The sequence below is a fragment of the Pan paniscus genome, chromosome 4 (assembly GCF_029289425.2).
Source record: "Pan paniscus chromosome 4, NHGRI_mPanPan1-v2.0_pri, whole genome shotgun sequence".
Classification (NCBI taxonomy): domain Eukaryota; kingdom Metazoa; phylum Chordata; class Mammalia; order Primates; family Hominidae; genus Pan; species Pan paniscus.
This window is the reverse complement of record NC_073253.2, coordinates 152719644-152737937: the sequence shown is the minus strand read 5'-3', so window position 1 is coordinate 152737937 and position 18294 is coordinate 152719644. Positions and strand designations below refer to the sequence as shown.

General features: G+C 45.8%; 1 protein-coding gene across 5 annotated transcripts in view; it reads left to right on the top strand.

Annotated features, from left to right (window-relative positions):
- Window positions 1–18294, top strand: part of ADAM19 (ADAM metallopeptidase domain 19) — a 133429-nt gene that overhangs the window by 29432 nt on the left and 85703 nt on the right. For all 5 annotated transcript variants that reach the window (XR_008625463.2, XM_055112831.2, XM_063604284.1 and 2 more), the window contains exons 4-5: window positions 8481–8559; window positions 15562–15638. Coding sequence is in view for 4 of the 5 variants with exons in the window: in XM_055112831.2 (XP_054968806.1) it covers window positions 8481–8559; window positions 15562–15638 (156 nt within the window). In the remaining variant the exon portion in view is untranslated. The remainder of the gene's footprint in view (window positions 1–8480; window positions 8560–15561; window positions 15639–18294) is intronic.

Sequence of the window (18294 nt, the reverse complement as noted above, 5' to 3'; positions counted from 1 at the left end):
GGTCAAACTGGCCTCTGAGGGATATGGTGATAGGAATATGGGTTTGGAGAAGGAGGGCAGCCATGTTGAGTGAGTATCCTTAATTCCTGATCCCTAGACTGGCCTTGCTCTCTGCTCTCAACACGCACACGTGCATGCACACACGTGTGTGTGCACATATACATCCCTTCTCCATAACTGTGTAGACAGCTTGTTAGGAGAAACTAGAAATTGGTTACCACACTGGTTTGCAGCTGTTCCAGGAAGGAAGATGAGCTGTGAAACAGTGCCTTCTGGGGACCAGACAGTGACACCTGCCCTCTGCATGGTGTCAGCATTTGCCAAGCACTTGGGAGCTGCAGGTGCCAAGCCAGGAGAGGGTCAGGAAACCTAGGCCTGCCTCACTGGCTGCTGAAGCCCCATCCCCTAGCATAGTGCCTGCACATCACGGACCTCCATAAATGTTTGTGGAATGTGCAAGTGGACTTGCAGATGCAGGGCCTGCAGGGCCTGATGCTCAGAAAAGGTGCTGCGTCTTGATCAAGGACCCCCAGCAAATAGTGATGAAATCAAGCTGTGAGAAACTCTGGCCTCCTGATGCCAGGTGGCCTGCAGTTTGTACCACATTACACTGCTTAATATGCAGTTATTCATGAGATTGCATGAAGAGCCTTTCTCTCTGCCTACTGGGTGTGTCTGGCTGGCCCAACTCTTGGCTTGTCTACCACTGACATTTAGCTTACTCTAGTTTATTGAGATGATGGGTTTAGAAACAAAAACTGTGTGATGCTGGGCAAGTTGCTTTTGCTTTTTTTCAGATTCTTCATCTGTAAAAGTGGAGGTCAGGGTTGGGCAGAGAGGGTGGTATATAAATAATGTTTCATTGCGGTAGACTCTGTAACTTACACACTAACCCTCGCTTCTCCTAAACAATCTTTTTGGAAAGGATATGGGGCAATGCATAGAATGAAGGAAAAGTTGAAAAACTAAGGTTTGGAAAGGTTGAGATCCTAGAATGAATAGACGGTCCCTTCATGTACTATCATCTTGAAATTCTGAGATGAGATCTGACTGCCCAGGCATATCATGAAGCATTCATTTGGCCAGGCAAGGGCAGGGATCTTGACCAACTCCAGGTGCCCTAGTCAGCAATGCAATGAGAGGGGAGTATTTCTTTAAATGCAAGTTGGGCCACTGTTTATCTCAAGAAGGTGGCATGGATGCTGGGCAGGCTCTGACAATAGGTATCCACTATGATCTAGGAGGGCTTTCCAAGTTCTGACATCCTTGACTTATGCTTTGGGTGTGGTCTGTGTCTTAGTATGCTAAGAAACATTGGGCAAGTTTATGAAAGTTACTGGGATATTTAATCAGAACTTAAAAAGGGCTAAGCACCTACATTTAGCAGGCTGGTTTGTGGTCCTCACCTACCTGTTTTATGTTTGTTTGTTAGTTTCAGGGAGTGGTCCGCTTATTCCCTTTTTTCTAAGCATATTCTCACAGCTCCAGTGATCTCAGAGGGTCCTTCTCTTCATTTCCCCTGTGTCTTATCCACACCGTTTTTCTTTATGATATGGCAGTTTCCTCATACCCTCTTACATTCGTCTTTCCCTTCAGGTTTTCTGTGGTATCGGCTAATCTGACAAACACTGTGGTTATTTACCAAAAACTGGTTTCTAGAGAAGTTGCTCCTACTCACCATTTTCACTTTTAGATTTTTCTCAGAAATACTAAAGGTAGCACCTCATTTCCCCGAACTGTTCTTATCTAATTCCAACAAATACACATAATGGGCTATTCGGGACACTGGAAAACAAATTTGTGAACTCTTCTTGGGTGAGCCATTTTGAGGGCCCCGCAGGTCCCTGCCAGTTAAGTTGTCTGATCTCAAGAAGTCAGCTCTATTTGTGCAGAGAGGTTACCCATCTTCACAGAGGCAGCCACGAGGGAGGCCTGAAGAGGATTAAGTAAAGACCCTGCTGGCCAAAGGAGTCAGTGGTGCTCATCCAAACATCCTTTGGTATATAATGTAAAAGCAAAACACAGGACCAGAAACTGGTCGGAAGGGTGCCAGGTCTTGTGGGGACTGGGAGAAGATGTCATGGGAAGTGGTTGGTGAAAGGGAGTGTTGACTTAACGCATTGTTTGGAAACTTCCTTAATAGGAAGTTAAAGAAAACATACTGAGTAGCATTGGCCTTTTGCCAGGCTTCTGGATGGCGCCATTTTTGCCTTCGGAGTGTTGCTTCCAAAGCTGGTCCTCTGGCAACGATGGTGCTTATTCAAGGGAGTCCCTGGGATAGGAGGAGGTCCCAATTTTTTACTCTAGGAGCAACCTCCAAAGTTCCCCCTTCCTTCGCCTTTCTGTTCCCTCATAAAGGAATGTGTCTGCTTGCAGCCCCCTGGACTCATCAGTCCCTTATTTGGCTTTGGGGCCATGCCTTTGGCATGTTGGTTTGTTTCCATTCCTTTGGAGTCAGAGGTGGAATGAGTACTGATGTAGAAATCTTGGTTCTGAAGCAGCTCTGGCTGTCTCTTCCCTGCTTTTCTTTCAGCATCTTAGAAAACAAAACAATACTCACTGAATTTATTTTGTCCCAAATCTAGACTAGTGCAGGCCATGACATTAGAATAGCACTCTGCTTTTCAGAGACACTTTCCAGTACCTGTCTGTCCTGGGCATTGCCATTTCTGTTTGATAGAAAGGGAAACTGAGGCTGAGTAGTTTGTGACTTGCACCGTATCACCTAGCCAGTTAAAAAATATTGTCAAAATTTACAAACCCAGAAGGAGAGAGACTAGTATTATAAACCTCAGATGCCCATTACCTAGATTTAACAATGATCAAGATTTTGCCACGTGTATATATAGCTAGTGCTGGAGAAAATGATAGCAATATTTGTAAAGCACAAATACTTTCTACTTTACAAATAATTCTTTCACATTTGTTCATATGATCTTCCTATATGCCAGGCACTATTCTAACATCTTACAGGGGCACTATGAAGTAGATTTTGTCATTCTCCTCATTTTATGATGAGAAACCATAGGCACGGAGAAGTTACTGACCAGTCTGAATTCACACGACTTATAAGAGCTAGGATTTGAATGTATTTTCTCATTTGATCCTCAGCATCGCTGTGATACTGATGGTGATTATTAGTCTGTTCATTTTGCAGTCTAGAAAATGGAGGGGGTTTATGTGGCTCACGTGAAAACAATTTTTATACAAATACATAGTGAGCACTTCTCAAAGTTTTATTTATCTAATTAATGGGCTAACCAGCAAGATGATAAAACTGGTTTAAAATTGGATAAGGGAAACTAAGACGTATTTGTGTGGGTGTGTGTGTGTATTTAATAGTGAAAAAAGGAATGCTGAGATAAGATTGCTAAATTAGATACAAAACTAGTTAATATCCTAGGGGCTGTAAAATCATAACCTTTGGGGTTATCTTTTCTACTAGATGGAAATATTTGCATTTCTGTTGTATCTTATTAAGTTTTTACAAGTTAACATCTGATTTTACAGAGTGGAACAAGGGCTGCCCTAATTAATTGTAAATAGTACATCTTTCAAAGCCACATTCTTCCCATAAAGTCCAGAGAACCGTAGACAGGCCTCTGAGAGTCTAAGGCTTGGCTGTGCTCCCTTAGTGTTTTTTAATTTAATGTTTTGAGACAGAATCTGGCTCTGTCACTCAGGCTGGAGTGCAGTGGTGCAATGTCAGCTTACTGCAACTTCCACCTCCCGAGTCCAAGTGATTCTCCTGCCTCAGCCTCCTGAGTAGCTGGGATTACAGGTGCGCGCCACCACACCTGGCTAGTTTTTTTTGTAGAGACGGGCTTTCGCCCTGTTGGCCAGGCTGGTCTGGAACTCCTGGCCTCGTGTGATCCACCTGCCTCGGCCTCCCAAAGTCCTGGGATTACAGACATGAGCCATTGCACCCAGCCCTGGCTGTACACTTGTGTGACATTGAGAGGAACCATAGTCATCTTTTGCTTTATTTCCAGGCTTTGGAAGGGCAGTTGCCTAGTGCAGCTGCTGCTTAAACCAAAGCATTCCGACTTTCCCTCTATGCTGGGCTAGCACCATCTTTAGACTTTTGGAAGGTGATTAGGAGGCTAGAAATAAAAAAAAGAATTAAAAATGTTAAAATTGCTCATATGGAGTAGAATAATTCCCAGAACCCGAAAACATAAATCACCTGAAAAAAAAAAAACTATTAAAAATACAGATTTCTTAATCCTTCCCTAGAAAAGGGAGGGGATTGTGTATTTTTGAACAGTCTTTCCAGGTGTTGTGCAGTTGTTGGGCTAAGTCGCATGGTGAGGACATTATTACTAACATAGGCAGGATGAAGACCCTCCAGGTGAAATAAGAGAGACCAGAAAAGCAGGACCTCCCAAGGCATCATCAGGGTATAAATGCCTGGAGACTCTTGGAAGAATTAGATAGAGAAAGGCCCAGAGAAAGGAGGTGTCAGCAAAACTTGCTACTGAGATGAGCAGAGTGATGCTCGCCTATGCTGAGCTCGTCTGCAGAGGGTGTTTTTCAAGGTAATTTGGAAATTGTTATCATTTTATCTTCACTGGTTTGCTTATCTGAAGCAGGAGGAAGAAGGTTTGAGCTCCCAGAAGATGTTTTGCAAATTCATTTTAGTGTCACTGCTCCTTCCTCTCTAGAGGGTGGTTTAGCATAGAGAGGCATTTGAAATTTGTCTGACGATAAATAGAACTTAAAGGAATTGTCCTGAGTTTGAAGCTTCTGAGCCTTAGGAAAGACAGGTCTGAGCTGTTTTCAGACTGCAGTGTACTTTCAGGGCCTGGCTGCTTGTACAGGTTCCAGTTCTTCTTCCCTAGAGAGTGACCTAATGTTTTATGTCTGGTATTTGGGGGTAGCTTATTTTCCTAGGTGGGAGTCTGAAGATGCAGGTTTTGCTCAGGGACTTTGGAATCTAAATGACCCAGATTTTGCTCAACTCTAGTGCTGGCTATTATTATGATGGTGCCGAGACATGGCAGAGTGTCCTACTGATTTCTGCCTGTCCGTGGGCTCCTGAGCACAGAGCAGACAGAGCAGGGGGCAGCAGGGTAGAACAGAAATTGCTTTTCTTTTAAAGCTAGAAAAAAGGAGTGGGCGGAATGGGAAATCTTGCACAGTCCTTTCTCTTCCTGGATGCACATCACTCACAAGTTGTTTCCTGAAAATCCTAATGCAATCCAATGGTGAGAGACGGCTTCCTGCCGGTCTGCTGAGCCAGCCCCTTGTCAGGGAGGAGATGAGAACAAGATGTGGTCAGAGGATGGGGCAGCTGGGCTGGGCCGGGCTGCTCAGTGACCGTGTGCCCTCCTCTCTGTGGGACAGCAGCGTCCTTTGGTTCTGAGAGCAGCACCTGGACACATGGGCGTATATGGACCTAGCTTGGGGGAGCTGCAGAGTTGTTCAAACAGATGGCTGGCCCTAACCCTAGAGTTTCTGTCTGATTCATGAGTCTGGGTGGAGCCTAACAATTTGCATTTTTAACTAGTTTCTAGATGATGCTGATATTGCTGCTTCAGAAAGGGTGATTAGGTGGAAAATGAAAGTGGATTGTTTTATGTAGATTCAGAGGCCAGAATGAAGGCCTGTGGGTGCCAGTGACAGAGGGGTAGTTTTTAATCTGGAGTAAAACATTTAACTACTGTATGTGGTCAGAAATGGAGTGGGTAGTCTCAGGAGTAGCCTCTCCCTGGAGGTGTCCAGTGGTGAATAGCCATTTGGCAGATTCCTACACGAGATAAAAGGTTCATTCATTCGTTTGCGAGTTTATTCACTCATTCACAGAATGCACATGTACTGCCTGCCTGCTAGGTGCTGGGGGCCGGGGAGAAGACTTCAAAGACACAAGGTCCCTGTTTTTGGGGAGCTCACAGTGTAATTGGGGTTTGACTACATGATTTCTAGGGTTCCTTTCAGTGCTGAGGGTCAGAGAGTCCTGTGATGATGGGGTAATGTCACTGGATGAATGATTTTTTCCCCCCTTGCTAAGTCTCAGAAGAGGCTCAGAATATTTTTACCAGGAGTGCATTTTCTGTGGGAAAATTCACACTTCCCCACTGGCACCTGGAATGAACTATTAAACTCTGAACTCCTGACCAGCTGTACATGGCGCAGTCTGTGAAAGCAAACCCAGGAAATGGGCTGCAGGAATGAGCACATTGCGTTTTACCACCTCTCTTAAGTGATGTACTGGAGAGTTCATGGCCGGGGAAGGTTAGAGAGAGAAACTTTCTGGGTTCTTCTGTCATAATCCCTGTTGAAAGCAATAATGATTATCACTAACTTTTACCCAGCTCCACTTTGTGCCAGGCATGGCATTAAGCCTGCTACATTTATTATGTTGTTTGATCCTCATCACAGCCCTATCAAATGAGTATATCATCCTCTTTTTTGTGTAAGAGGAAACAAAGGTTCAGAGACATACATGTACTTGTTCACGGCCATAGAGGCAGTGAGTGTCAGAGCTGGAATCAAAACTTCAGTTTTCCAGTCTCCAGACCATGCTCTAAGCTCCTAGTACACTGAACTACTCATCCATCCATTCATTCGGTAACTAGTTAAGTGGTTTTCTCATTGAACAAATGTTAAGCACTGACATAAACCAGTGAGCAAAACTTCTTGGCCTCTGCCCTCATGAGGCTTACAGCTTTTCTCCCTCAGGCAAATGGGCGACTCCTCCCTCGAATCTTGGACTAGTTAGATGCTAAGGAGAAAGAGAAAGGACTGGGAGACAGATTCTGGCAGGTTAGCCACTGACCCAAAGTTTCCATGTGAATGAGAATTTCTCTTCACAAAGCTGGGGTTTGTGCTTTGCTTTATTTTTACATTTTCCTGTTGGGCTTCTTTTCTTCTTGTCCAAGGCGAGAAGTTGAAGGCCTTGACATAGTACAGGAGACAATTCTCGTGGCATTTGCCTTCTGACCACACACTGGGGATGGAGGGAAATCTGAGCGATCCCAGAACTTAGAGCTGGAAGTGACTCTAGAGGAATTCTAGAGACCCTCTGCGATGACCCTCTCTTGCTGGGAAATGTCACCTCTTTCAAAACCTGGGTTATCCCTGCAGATTCCTTTGGCTTTCTGTGCTGGCCTCAGCCTACATTTTCTTCTTTTTAAGAGCAGTTTTAAATTAAAATTTCAGTTTTCAAAACACCTCTCTGACAGTTAATTTAAAAGTCAACCAACTTCAGAAATATGCAACTTATATTGTAAACATCTTCTGCAACCCCTGAGACAATCACCATCAACAAAGGGCATTTGTTTCTCTCTCTCTCTTTTTTTTTTTTTTTTTTTTTGAGACAGAGTCTCGCTCTTGTCACCTAGGCTGGAGTGCAATGACGTGATCTCGGCTCGCTGCAACCTCCACCCCCCAGGTTCAAGCAGTTCTCCTGCCTCAGCCTCCCAGCTTGGCACCTGCTACCACACCTGGCTAATTTTTGTATTTTTAGTAGAGATGGGGTTTCACCATGTTAACCAGGCTGGTCTTGAACTCCTGACCTCAGGTGATCTGCCCACCTCAGTCTCCCAAAGTGCTGGGATTACAGGTGTGAGCCACCGCACCTGGCTGACCTTGACTTTCTGTAGATCAATTCTGCCTTTAATGTGGCTGAACTATTAATAGTTGAAACATCCATTTGACTCTTATATTTTTCTTTTAATTTTTAGAGAAAATTCTAAGAACATTTCTTGAAGTTGCCTGGCCTTTGGTGAGGGGATTCTTCACCTGTACTTCAAGGGGTCTGTGGTGAGAGAAACCAATGTCCAAGTTTAGAAAAGAAAAAAAGGAATTTATTGGAAGAGTAACATAGAATTACCAGGTCTCAGGAAATCGGAACCACTAAGTGTCCGAAAGGGCAGGCAACGGAAGCTTAGGGAACCCTTGTAGCAGGAACAGAAGAACAGATGCATTGCTTCCATCTGTTCAGACCTGGCAGTATCTCTCCACTGGCTTCGCTTGAAATACAGGTCACCCCTTGGCCAGGGCCAAGTAGGACACCTTGATTGACAATCTCACCAAAATATGCATCAGGGAAGAGGTATTCCCTTAAAGAAAAATTGGTCTGCTGATACTAAAAATTGGTAGATCCAGTGCTGGAAAAATCAACCACGGTACACAACAGGGTTCATAGGCCCTGGGAAATTTTGCATGTGTTTGCATGTCTGTTTTCCCAGGACCCAGACAAATATTAAGATCATTGCTTTAGTTCTGTCAATTCCATCTAGTTGGAGTGATGTTCCCATAGTGATGATAAATTATATTTAATTTACATTAAATATAAAATTAATAACAAACTTCTGGTTTTCCTTTTTGTTCCTTAGCCCCTTGTGGCTGCCTAGTTTCTTTTGTATGGAGATGCTTGGGATAGTCCTGCCTGGTTCAGTTAAAATCACTCGTTGTTGTTGCTAGGAGGGTGGAGTTCATCCACTTATGATATAAATGTCTCTTTTTATTTTTTGCAGGCAACTTTTTGCTCCTTCCTACACAGAAACCCATTATACTTCAAGTGGTAACCCTCAAACCACCACACGGAAATCGGAGGTGAGTTCAGGTCAACAAATGTCTATCCAGCAGCTGTCCTCTCCCAGCCCTACTCCTAGGACCTCAGGAGATGCCTGATGGAGTTGGTCCCTCCTCTGAAGGGAGTGTTTCCCCCAAGCGAAGACCAAGGGAGCAAACGAGAAGCAAAACATGTATTTGATGTTCATAGGTGCTCCTCCTCCTTTGCTGACTAAAATGGCTAAAGAAACATAGACTATTTTAGGGTAATTGCATCTGATTACAATTGATGCAAATTACTGTGAAATATACATGTTCTTTGCTTTATGTTAATTACCCACATGTTAACAAAAGTTTTAGTAAAAGGAATGACTTACTCATAATCCTGTCGTCTCATCCAATTAGATGTTTGATCAGTCCTTTTTAAATGGATGTATAACATTTACAGAGTTGTAATCACTGTGCATATACATTTTGTAGTCTGCTATTTTAATGTGATTTTTAAGTTATGAATATTTTATTTTGCTTCTATATTCATATTGGACATTTTTTCCCTCAAAGTTGTTTTTGAGTAGGGATGTTTACGCAATGTCAAAGATCTTTCATTTAGAAAATGGTCTTTCAGATGGTTACATGTCAGTTTGCTTTGCCACACTGCACTGGTAGACATTTAAAGTAGTGAATGATACACATTTCATGGTGGCTAGCTCTTCTTACAGGGATGCCTATTGGAATTTGTAGGCTCAGAACGTTGATTCTCAACCAGGAGAACCAATGGCGTTCCCCCGACCCTGAGGGACACCTGGCAATGTTTGCAGGCAATTTTTATTGCCGTGACTGGCAGGGAGGATCTACTGGCATCTACATTCTATAATGCATAGGACAGGCCCACCACTCCCCCACAACAGAATTATCCAGCTCCAAATATCCATAGTGCCCAAGTTGAGAAACCCTGGATTCGAATGACCATTCTCAAAGTCTGGGCTGGTGACATGGGGGTGAAGAAGGGAAGACGCACGCTGGCAGGAGCAGCAGTGGCCTTTGCCTTTGGGGCAGGACATAATGGACTACTGAGGCACACAGACTGGGAGTTGTGGTGTGGAGAACAGCAGGAGAGGTCCCTCTGCATCAGGACTCCTTCAGCAGCTTCTCATGGAACCTGAGTGTTCTACCAGGCCCATTCTTTAAAATATCCCTGCTGGAGTGCAAGTGTCCAGCAAGATAACACTGGCCACTATCAGTCATTAACAGCTCAGATTAGTTCGCCAGATTACCCCTGGATGGGGAAAGGGACACAGGACAGGTAATTTTGTGTGTGTGTGTGTGTGACAGAGTTTCACTCTGTAACCCAGGCTGGAGTGCAGTGGTACGATCTTGGCTCACTGCAACCTCCGCCTCTTGGGTTCAGGCAATTCTCCTGTCTCAGCCTCCCCAGTAGGTGGGATTACAGGCATGCATCACCACACTTGGCTAATTTTTGTATTTTTAGTAGAGACAGGGTTTCACCATGTTGGCCAAGCTATTCTCGAACTCCTGACCTCAGGTGATCTGCCCACCTTGGCCTCCCAAAGTGCTGGGATTATAGGCATGATCCACTGCGCCCGGCTAATTTTGTATTTTTAGTAGAGATGGGGTTTCACCATGTTGGCCAAGCTGGTCTCGAACTTCTGACCTAAGGTGATCTGCCCACCTCAGCCTCCCAAAGCGCTGAGATTACAGGCCACCGTGCCCGGCCACAGTTTTTGATCGATCCAAGAGACGTGGAGCATAGTAACTGGGTAGCTCAGGGGCTGTGTTATGTGGCTGAATATGAAGACCAGTGCTGCCTTCTTAACCAAGACTTTCTTGGATGGGGAAGGAGTTGGTAGTGTGGCCAGTGCCTGCAGCAAAGTTGGACTGTGTCTTCTCATCCCCAGGGAGGCTGTCCAGTTGTGACTTCATATTCTTCAATGCCCCTTGGTCAAAACTTTTCCTCTCTTCTTGAGACCTCTGTTCTCTGCCTCCAGGGGCAGGGTGGGATGGGGGAACAGGCATGCCTAGAAAGCTGTTAGCCATGACAGCCTCCTTCAAACACTCTCCTCTGAGTTTGGATCCTGCCACTTCTGTACCCACAGCTCAAGAATGGGTCTCAGTCCACGAATTTGCCATGAGCTCACGCTTCCTGCTATGAAAGCCCCCTTGGGGTGGCCCCATCAGGCTGAGAAGCTGAGGAATGCAATGACTTCATGACTGATCCTTGACTTGTTCTTTGTGCTCTCTGCTTGTGCATTAGGCAGAGATGTTGTAAGGGCCTTTCAGAAAGAGAGGATTGGAAAAGAACTCCCCCTCTCCCAGAATCCCCTCCTTCCAGAAGGTCTTGTTGACTGAAGCACATCCTAGCTGAACCTTGGGATGGACAACTCATTGTTTTCTTACATCCCCTGCTACTAGACTCTTGCAAAGCTCCCACCCAGGCCCATGGGGTTCTCAGTCAGACTTCCCATTTGGGAGCTGAGAGCTCAATGAAAAATGGGAATGGAATAAACTACTCAGCTGCCCTTGACCCGAATGTTGGAGACTGCACTCTACTACCAAACTTGGCCTGGGGTAGCTGGAGTTCTGGGAACCTTATCAAGACTCATCAGTCAGGCCTTTAGGCGACAGCCTGCATCTAGGTCAGGCGGTTGGGGGAATGGGTCTGTGAATGTGTTCCAACAGAAAGGATGACAGGGTTTGCAATCTGCAGCCAGGGTTGTTATCTTGGCTTTAACTAGTTATATGACCTTAAACAACCCCCTTGACCACACTAGTGTTGAGTTTTCTCATTTGCAAATTGGATATGCTGATATCTGACTCACAGGGCTGTGGAAGGGTAAGATGAATCACTAATTTTTATGGGAATTCATAAGCATCTCTTCCAACCCCACATTTTACAGATGAGGAAATTGAGAGAGAAGGGGAAAAGTAACTTGCCCAAGTTCAGATAACCAGTAAGTGGCAAGGCTTAGGCTAGAACTTGTCTCCTTTGTTGCTAGAGAAGGTGGGGATAAAAGAGCTCTTACAAGCCAAGTTCCTCCTTTGCTACTGCTGGGAGAGGCAGAGGATGGAGCTTGGGGCCAGGCTGCTGGGGTTCCAGTATCCACTTTGCTGTGTCACCTTGTGAATGACTTAACACCTCTCTTTCAATTTCCCCCTTTAAAACATGGCAATAATAATATCTGCCTCATAAGATTGTGGTCAGAATCACAAGGAAAAATCTGTCTAAGTTGTTCAGCAAGCAGTAAGAGCTGGGTAGATGTTAGCTCTTTTATTTTAGACATAGGGCCTCGCTCTGTCCCCCAGGCTGGAGTGCAGTGACATGATCATAGCTCACTGCAGCCTCAAACTCCTAGCTTCAAGTGATCCTCTTGCCTTGGCCTCCCAAAGCATTGGTATTACAGGCATGAGCCACCATGCCTGGTTAGATGTTAGCTCTTATTGTTTTGTTTGTTTGTTTGTTTTGAGACACAGTCTCACTCTGTTGCCCACACTGGAGTGCAGTAGCGTAATCTTGACTCAATGCAACCTCTGCCCCCCGGATTCAAGCAGTTCTCATGCCTCAGCCTTCCGAATATCTGGGATTACAAGTGCCTGCCATCACGCCTGGCTAATTTTTGTATTTTTAGTAGAAATGGGGTTTCACCGTGTTGGCTAAGGTGGTCTCAAATTCCTGGCCTCAAGTGATTTGCCTGCCTTGGCCTTCCAAAGTGCTGGTGGGGAGCCACCCCACCCGACCTCTTACTGTTAATAATAGTAGTAAGTTGTAGGTGTCATCATCACAAGAGATAGTGTATGTGAAAGCTCTGTAAATTATAAAGCATGCTACAGAAGCCAGGTGCTCTATTTTCGAGAGAACTAGGGCTATGAACACTCTTAGCATCCATTCAAAGATAGGAAGAGGTGCAGGGATTCTTCACAGCCATCCCTGGGTTTCAGTTCTTTCTTTTTTCTTTTTTTGGAGACAGAGTCTCGCTCGGTCACCAGGTTGGAGTGCAGTGGTGCCATCTCGGCTCACTGCAACTTCCGCCTCCTGGGTTCAAGCAATTCTCCTCCCTCAGTCTCTGAGTAGCTGGGACGACAGGAGTGCAACACCATGCCCAGCTAATTTTTTGTATATTTAGTAAAGACAGGGTTTCACCGTGTTGTTGGCCAGGATGGACTAGATCTCTTGACCTCATGATTCGCCCACCTTGACCTCCCAAAGTGCTGGGATTACGGGCATGAGCCACCGTGCTTGGCCTCAGTTCTTTCTGTTAACCAGCGTTTTGAAACTGTAGCTGATACACGTTTCTGAACTCATTGATTCTCTGTCATTCCAACTTCTCTGAGCCCCATTTACTCCACACAGGCCCGGCCCCTCTTCTCCCCATGAATAATCCTGTGCTACGGGGTTTGTGGCTCCCCTGTTGAGTTCTAAGGACCAGGTTCAGGACTTGAGTGCTTCATGAGGGGCCTCCAAATCCCAGATCCCAGGGGTAGGTTGAGAAGCCACATGACAGGCTGGCATTTGAAAGCAGTTGGAATCCTGGCCAGGAGGAGGGTTTTGCCTGCCACACCTTCTTTCATAATCACAGCGCACTGGCTTTCCTTTGTGCTCCTCTCAAGGGTGGCATCTGACTTGTTTAAAGTCCAGAAGAGTTTGATGCAAAGACAGGGGTTGGCTCTGTCCCTCCTCCTGACTATGAGCTTGAATGGGCAGAGGAGCCACATCGCTGGCCGATGGATCATATGCAGATGAAAGGGCACCTGTGGTCTGGAGAACGAGGCTGTGTTGAGTGTCAGCTTGGCCTGTATCCTTTGATCTGGCTGCATGGCTGGCTGGATATGCTGGAGCATTGGCACAGCTAGGGCTTTGGATTCAGCCTCTTGGTGGGCTTCCAGGCGCCTTGAGGCCATATTCTTTGATAAAGGAGAATTTCATGATTATTTGGTTGCCGATGTTTATTGCCTGCCACTCTGGGCCAGGTACTCTACTGGCTCCTTTATGTACACTCTGGGGTACAGAGGCTAAAGACACTGAAGGTCAGAGAGAGTTGTGGAACTGCGTATGCTTGGATTTAAATATGCCTGGCTATGCCAAAATGTTTGAATTTAATTACGCGTCTATACTCAGGCTTAGAGCTGGGAGGGAGGTGAAGCCAGAGAATACAGACACACGGGGTAGCTGATTATTGGGTCACATCCCTGTCTGGTGGGGACAAAGAAGCAACTGCAAGCAGCATGGTCCTAGAGATGGGGGAAAAGAGAAAGCTTCCATGTCTGCAACTGTGTGGTTTGCATCCATCCCTTTTGAGATCTTTCCAGAACTTGGCTCTGCCCTGTGGGTTTTACCTTCTCTCTGTTCTGACCAGTGCATCTCTCTTGACTTATTTGGGAGGAAGCCTCTAGGAATGTGTCTCTTGTTGTTACCCCTGATTCGTTGGACACCGTCCTGATTTCACCCCCTTCTGTCTGGTTTAGCACTTTAGCATGCCCAACAGTGCGTATTTGCTTCCTAAATTCTATGGTTACCTGACTTATAAAATGCTCGGCCAGCACCTGAAATGGTTATTTCAAGCCCCTTCTTTTGGTTTGTAATTATATCTGTTTGGATTTCTCATTAATGACTGCCTCTCACAAGACCGTAGGCCCCACGAAGGCTGAAGCTGTGACTCTGTTTGCTGGCTATGGTGTCTCCAGGGGCTGGCCCTGGGCCTGGCACAGAGCGGTGGTCATAGCTGTTTGTAGTGATGGAGGAATTCTGACAGCCATGAGACACAGTGGCTGGAGAGCAGCAGCAGACCTCACGGGCACAGGTACCAAATCAAGTACAATCCAGGTGTGGAGGGATTCGTGTGAAAGAGCATCTTGAGCTGTGGAAGAGTAGGGAGTGTTTGTTTCCTAGGGCTACTGTAACAAAGCACCATAAACTTAAAGGTTTAAAACAGTAGAATTTTACTTTCTCACAGTCCTGGAGTCTAGAAGTCCAAACTCAAGATGTTGTCAGGGCCGTACTCCCTCCAAGCCTCTGGAGAGAATCCTTCCAGGCTCTTCTAGCTTCTGGTGGCTTCTGGCCATCCTTGGTGTTCCTTGGCTTGCAACTTCATCACTCCAGTCTCTGCCCCCATCTTCAAATGGACTTCTTCTCTTTCTGTGTGTGTGTCTGTGTGTCCTTCCCTCTTCTTAGAAGGACACAAATCATTGGATTTAGGACCTTCTCTAATTCAGCATGACACCATCTTTTTTTTTTTTTTCCTTTTCCTTGAGACAGAATCTCACTCTGTCGCCCAGGCTGGAGTGCAATGGTGCGATCTCGGCTCACTGCAGCCTCCACCTCCTGGACTCAAGCAATTCTCCTGCCTCAGCCTCCCGAGTAGCTGGGATTATAGGTGTGCACCACCAGGTCTGGCTGATTTTTGTATTTTTAGTAGAGACAGGGTTTCACCATGTTGGCCAGGGCGGTCTGGAACTCCTGACCTCAAGTGATCCATCTGCCTCAGCCTCCCAAAGTGCTGGGATTACAGGTGTGAGCCACCACGCCTGGCCCAGCATGACATCACCTTAATTTAACTACATCTGCAAGACCCTATTTCCAAATAAATCACATTCTGAGGTGGACATGAATTTTAGGGGGATTCTATTCAACTCATTGCAGGGGGTTGCAAAGATAACATTGGTGGGGAGGCAGGTTCTTTCCATGGCATGCTTTTGGCCACAGAAAACACTGATTCCTGAAGGAGCCCTGAACTAGGAAAATTCTGGATTTTCCAATCAGCAGGGAGACCTTGGGCAAATCTCTTTGCTCCTTTGAGCCTCAGCTTTTCATCTGCTTCATGGAGATAATGACATCTTCCCTGCCCCGTCTCCTAGGATTATTATGGGAATCAGAGGAAATGGTGGCTTGGAAAGCTCTTTGCAGGTTGTAAGGTGCTATAAGGTTGGGTAGGTATATAATAAGCCATAAGTCATCCATGACCATCCTGAGACATTAACATTGCCATGCTTATCAGTGTTCTTTAGCCTGACCACCTCCTTTCTCCTTGCTAGGATCACTGCTTTTACCACGGCACGGTGAGGGAGACAGAACTGTCCAGCGTCACGCTCAGCACTTGCCGAGGAATTAGGTAAGAGACCCGGAGGCTGCAGGTGGCCCCTGGCACTCTCCCCAGGAATGGAAGTTTCAAGACAGACAAGGCTAAGGCAAGGACCTTGGGAAGGAGTCCATTGAGAATGTGTGCAAGCCAGCCCAGAGAGGGGCTGACCCTGGGAGGATGGGCAAGGGAAAGCCTAGGTAATCCAGAAATCCATTGGGATTTAACTTTCCTGATGAACTTCATGTTTTAAAATGTAGGTTTTGTTATTATTTAGGTATGGTAAGGCCAAAAAATCAGGAGATGACTGCCATTGAAAAGATGGTCATACTCACAGAAAAAGGAGGGGCCCAGCTGTGCCATGGGGGGCGGCACGAGGAGGCACTGGGGTTGGTCAGCGGGCAGAGGGAGCCTGGAGAAATGTCAGCAGAAGCCCTTCTTGTGGTTTCTGCGGGAAGGAATGGGCGAGGCAGAGTAAGCAGGTTTAGGATTGGCTAGTTTGCATCATTTCAGCAGGCTCTGGGGTTTATGGGCTCTCTGTCCTTAGTTGTCCTATACCTGGTTCTGGGGTGATTAGGGAAGGGGGATAGTGGCCCAGAGGGTGAGAGCCCCATAAAATAAATGGTTAGGGTATGGACTCTGGATTGGTTGGCTTGCATTTGAAAGGCAAGGTAGCTGGGAAATTGTTGACCATCTCTAGGAATTGGCTAATCCTGGAAGGGGCAGTCCCTCTATGGTCAGTAAGACCCAGATGTCAAAGAAACAGAAGATAAAAAAGAAGACACATGGTTAATATGCTCGGGATGGATGAGTTTGGGCATTTGGTTCCACACCTCCTCAGTTCTTCTCTGGGAGATGTACTTGGAGGTGGTGAAATAGGAAATGGACGGTTAATGAACAGAGAGTAGGAAGTGAAAGGAAAGGCAAGGATAATTTTCAAGACAGAAAATCAACTGAAAAGTTCTGACCAGAATGTGCTTTTGAGAGTGACCCTTCCTTCTCTGAGTGAGACTACCTGGCTTTGAGCTGGTAGCAGTTTACCAGCTGGGTGACCTTGGGTCCCAATGGTCTCATTTGTAAAATGTGGGTAAAAAGAATATATGCCTGCAGTTGTGAGGATTCAGCTTGTGAATAGCTATCTTACCTAGGAACTTGCAGTGGCACACTGTCAGCATGCAGTGAACTCCTAGGCCTTTGCTTCTCTAGGTGTGTTCCATGGATGGGCAGCATCAACTTTACCTGGGAGCTTGTTCGAAATGCAGCATCTCAGGTTCCACGCAGACCTACTGGATTTTAATCTGCATTTTACCAAGACTCCCAAGTGATTTGTGTGCACATTACAGTCTGTACCTGAGAATGTGTGTTCCTTGAGAATATGGAGTATATCTCAAATATCTATTTCTCTCCACCAGCCTGCCTTAATGCCTTGCTTGCAGTAGGATCTACACATGTATGTTGACATAATAAGTCTTATTTATGTAGACCACTTTCAATCTCCCTCCTCTTTTTTTTTTTTGAAGAAGGATGATGATCTAAAAAACCTGGTATCTCATTGCATATACTAATTGCCTGGGTTTTGATTGTCTGTACTATGTGGTGCCTCTGTGCAGTGATAGACAGTGAGCTACAGTTTCCCAGAATACACAGGCTCAGTGAGAGACACTTCAGCCCAGTGTAAACTGGCTCTATGACAAAAAGGAAAAAGCCCTGATTTGTAGCATCTGCCAATATGCTGGCAAAGATAATCCCACCATGATCAATTTCAGGCTACCGATGTGATGTTATTAAAGGCAGAATTGGGAAGATATGCCTTTGATTGGCTCTGGTGAGCTGATAGGAGGTGGCTCCATTGTGTGTTCTTCCTCTCTTGACTGATTGCTTCATTCATTCAATGATTGCATTTTTCATTCACAAATAGAAATTGGGTGTCTTCCTAATGCCAATACCCTACACAGGTGGAGGGAAAACCAGCACTGTAATTTTGGAGCCCTCAGTTTCCTTGTCAATAAAGTGAACATCAGTATTAAGCATGGTAGAGATTATTGCTGTAATTATAGTACTTTTAAACATAAGGGTTTTTCCTCATCTTACGTCAGTGAAACCATGCTAAGACTTATGCAGGCTCCTATACAAATGGAAGGTTTCTCACACTGCAGGTCCCAAGTGTCTGTTTATAAATTGGGCCATGACTTTGTTTGAATGCTGCATGGTGAGTTGGCTGGAGGAAATCAGGCAGGAAATGGGCTTTGGATGGGAAGCAATAACAGAGTGGCCCCAAATCCCCTCTGCTTAAGTGACCTGATTGAGCCAAGCTAACTGGCCTCGCAGTGGTATTTACAAGCCCAGCCACCGCCACCTGCAGTCTGCAAGTAAACAAAGTTTGTCCCAAGAAGGAGGAAAACGAACATGCAGGTGTGACCTGCTTCTGTCTGCCTCTTCCTCCATCCCCTCAGTCTGGAGCAGTGGGAACTTGGCTTGGTGTCTTGTAAATCATTCCAGCAGCCGTGCTGAAAGGGAGGGGGATACCGGGTGAGCTGTCCGTGTGTTTCTGTTTTGCATGCTTCCGTCTGGTGAGGTCCACCTGCCTTACTTTCCCAGCCTTCTCACTACACACGCCTTAAGAAACCAAGGCTGTGGGTGGACTGATTTAAGAGCTGGAGACTCATGCCAGATGGTTCCATTTGGACCC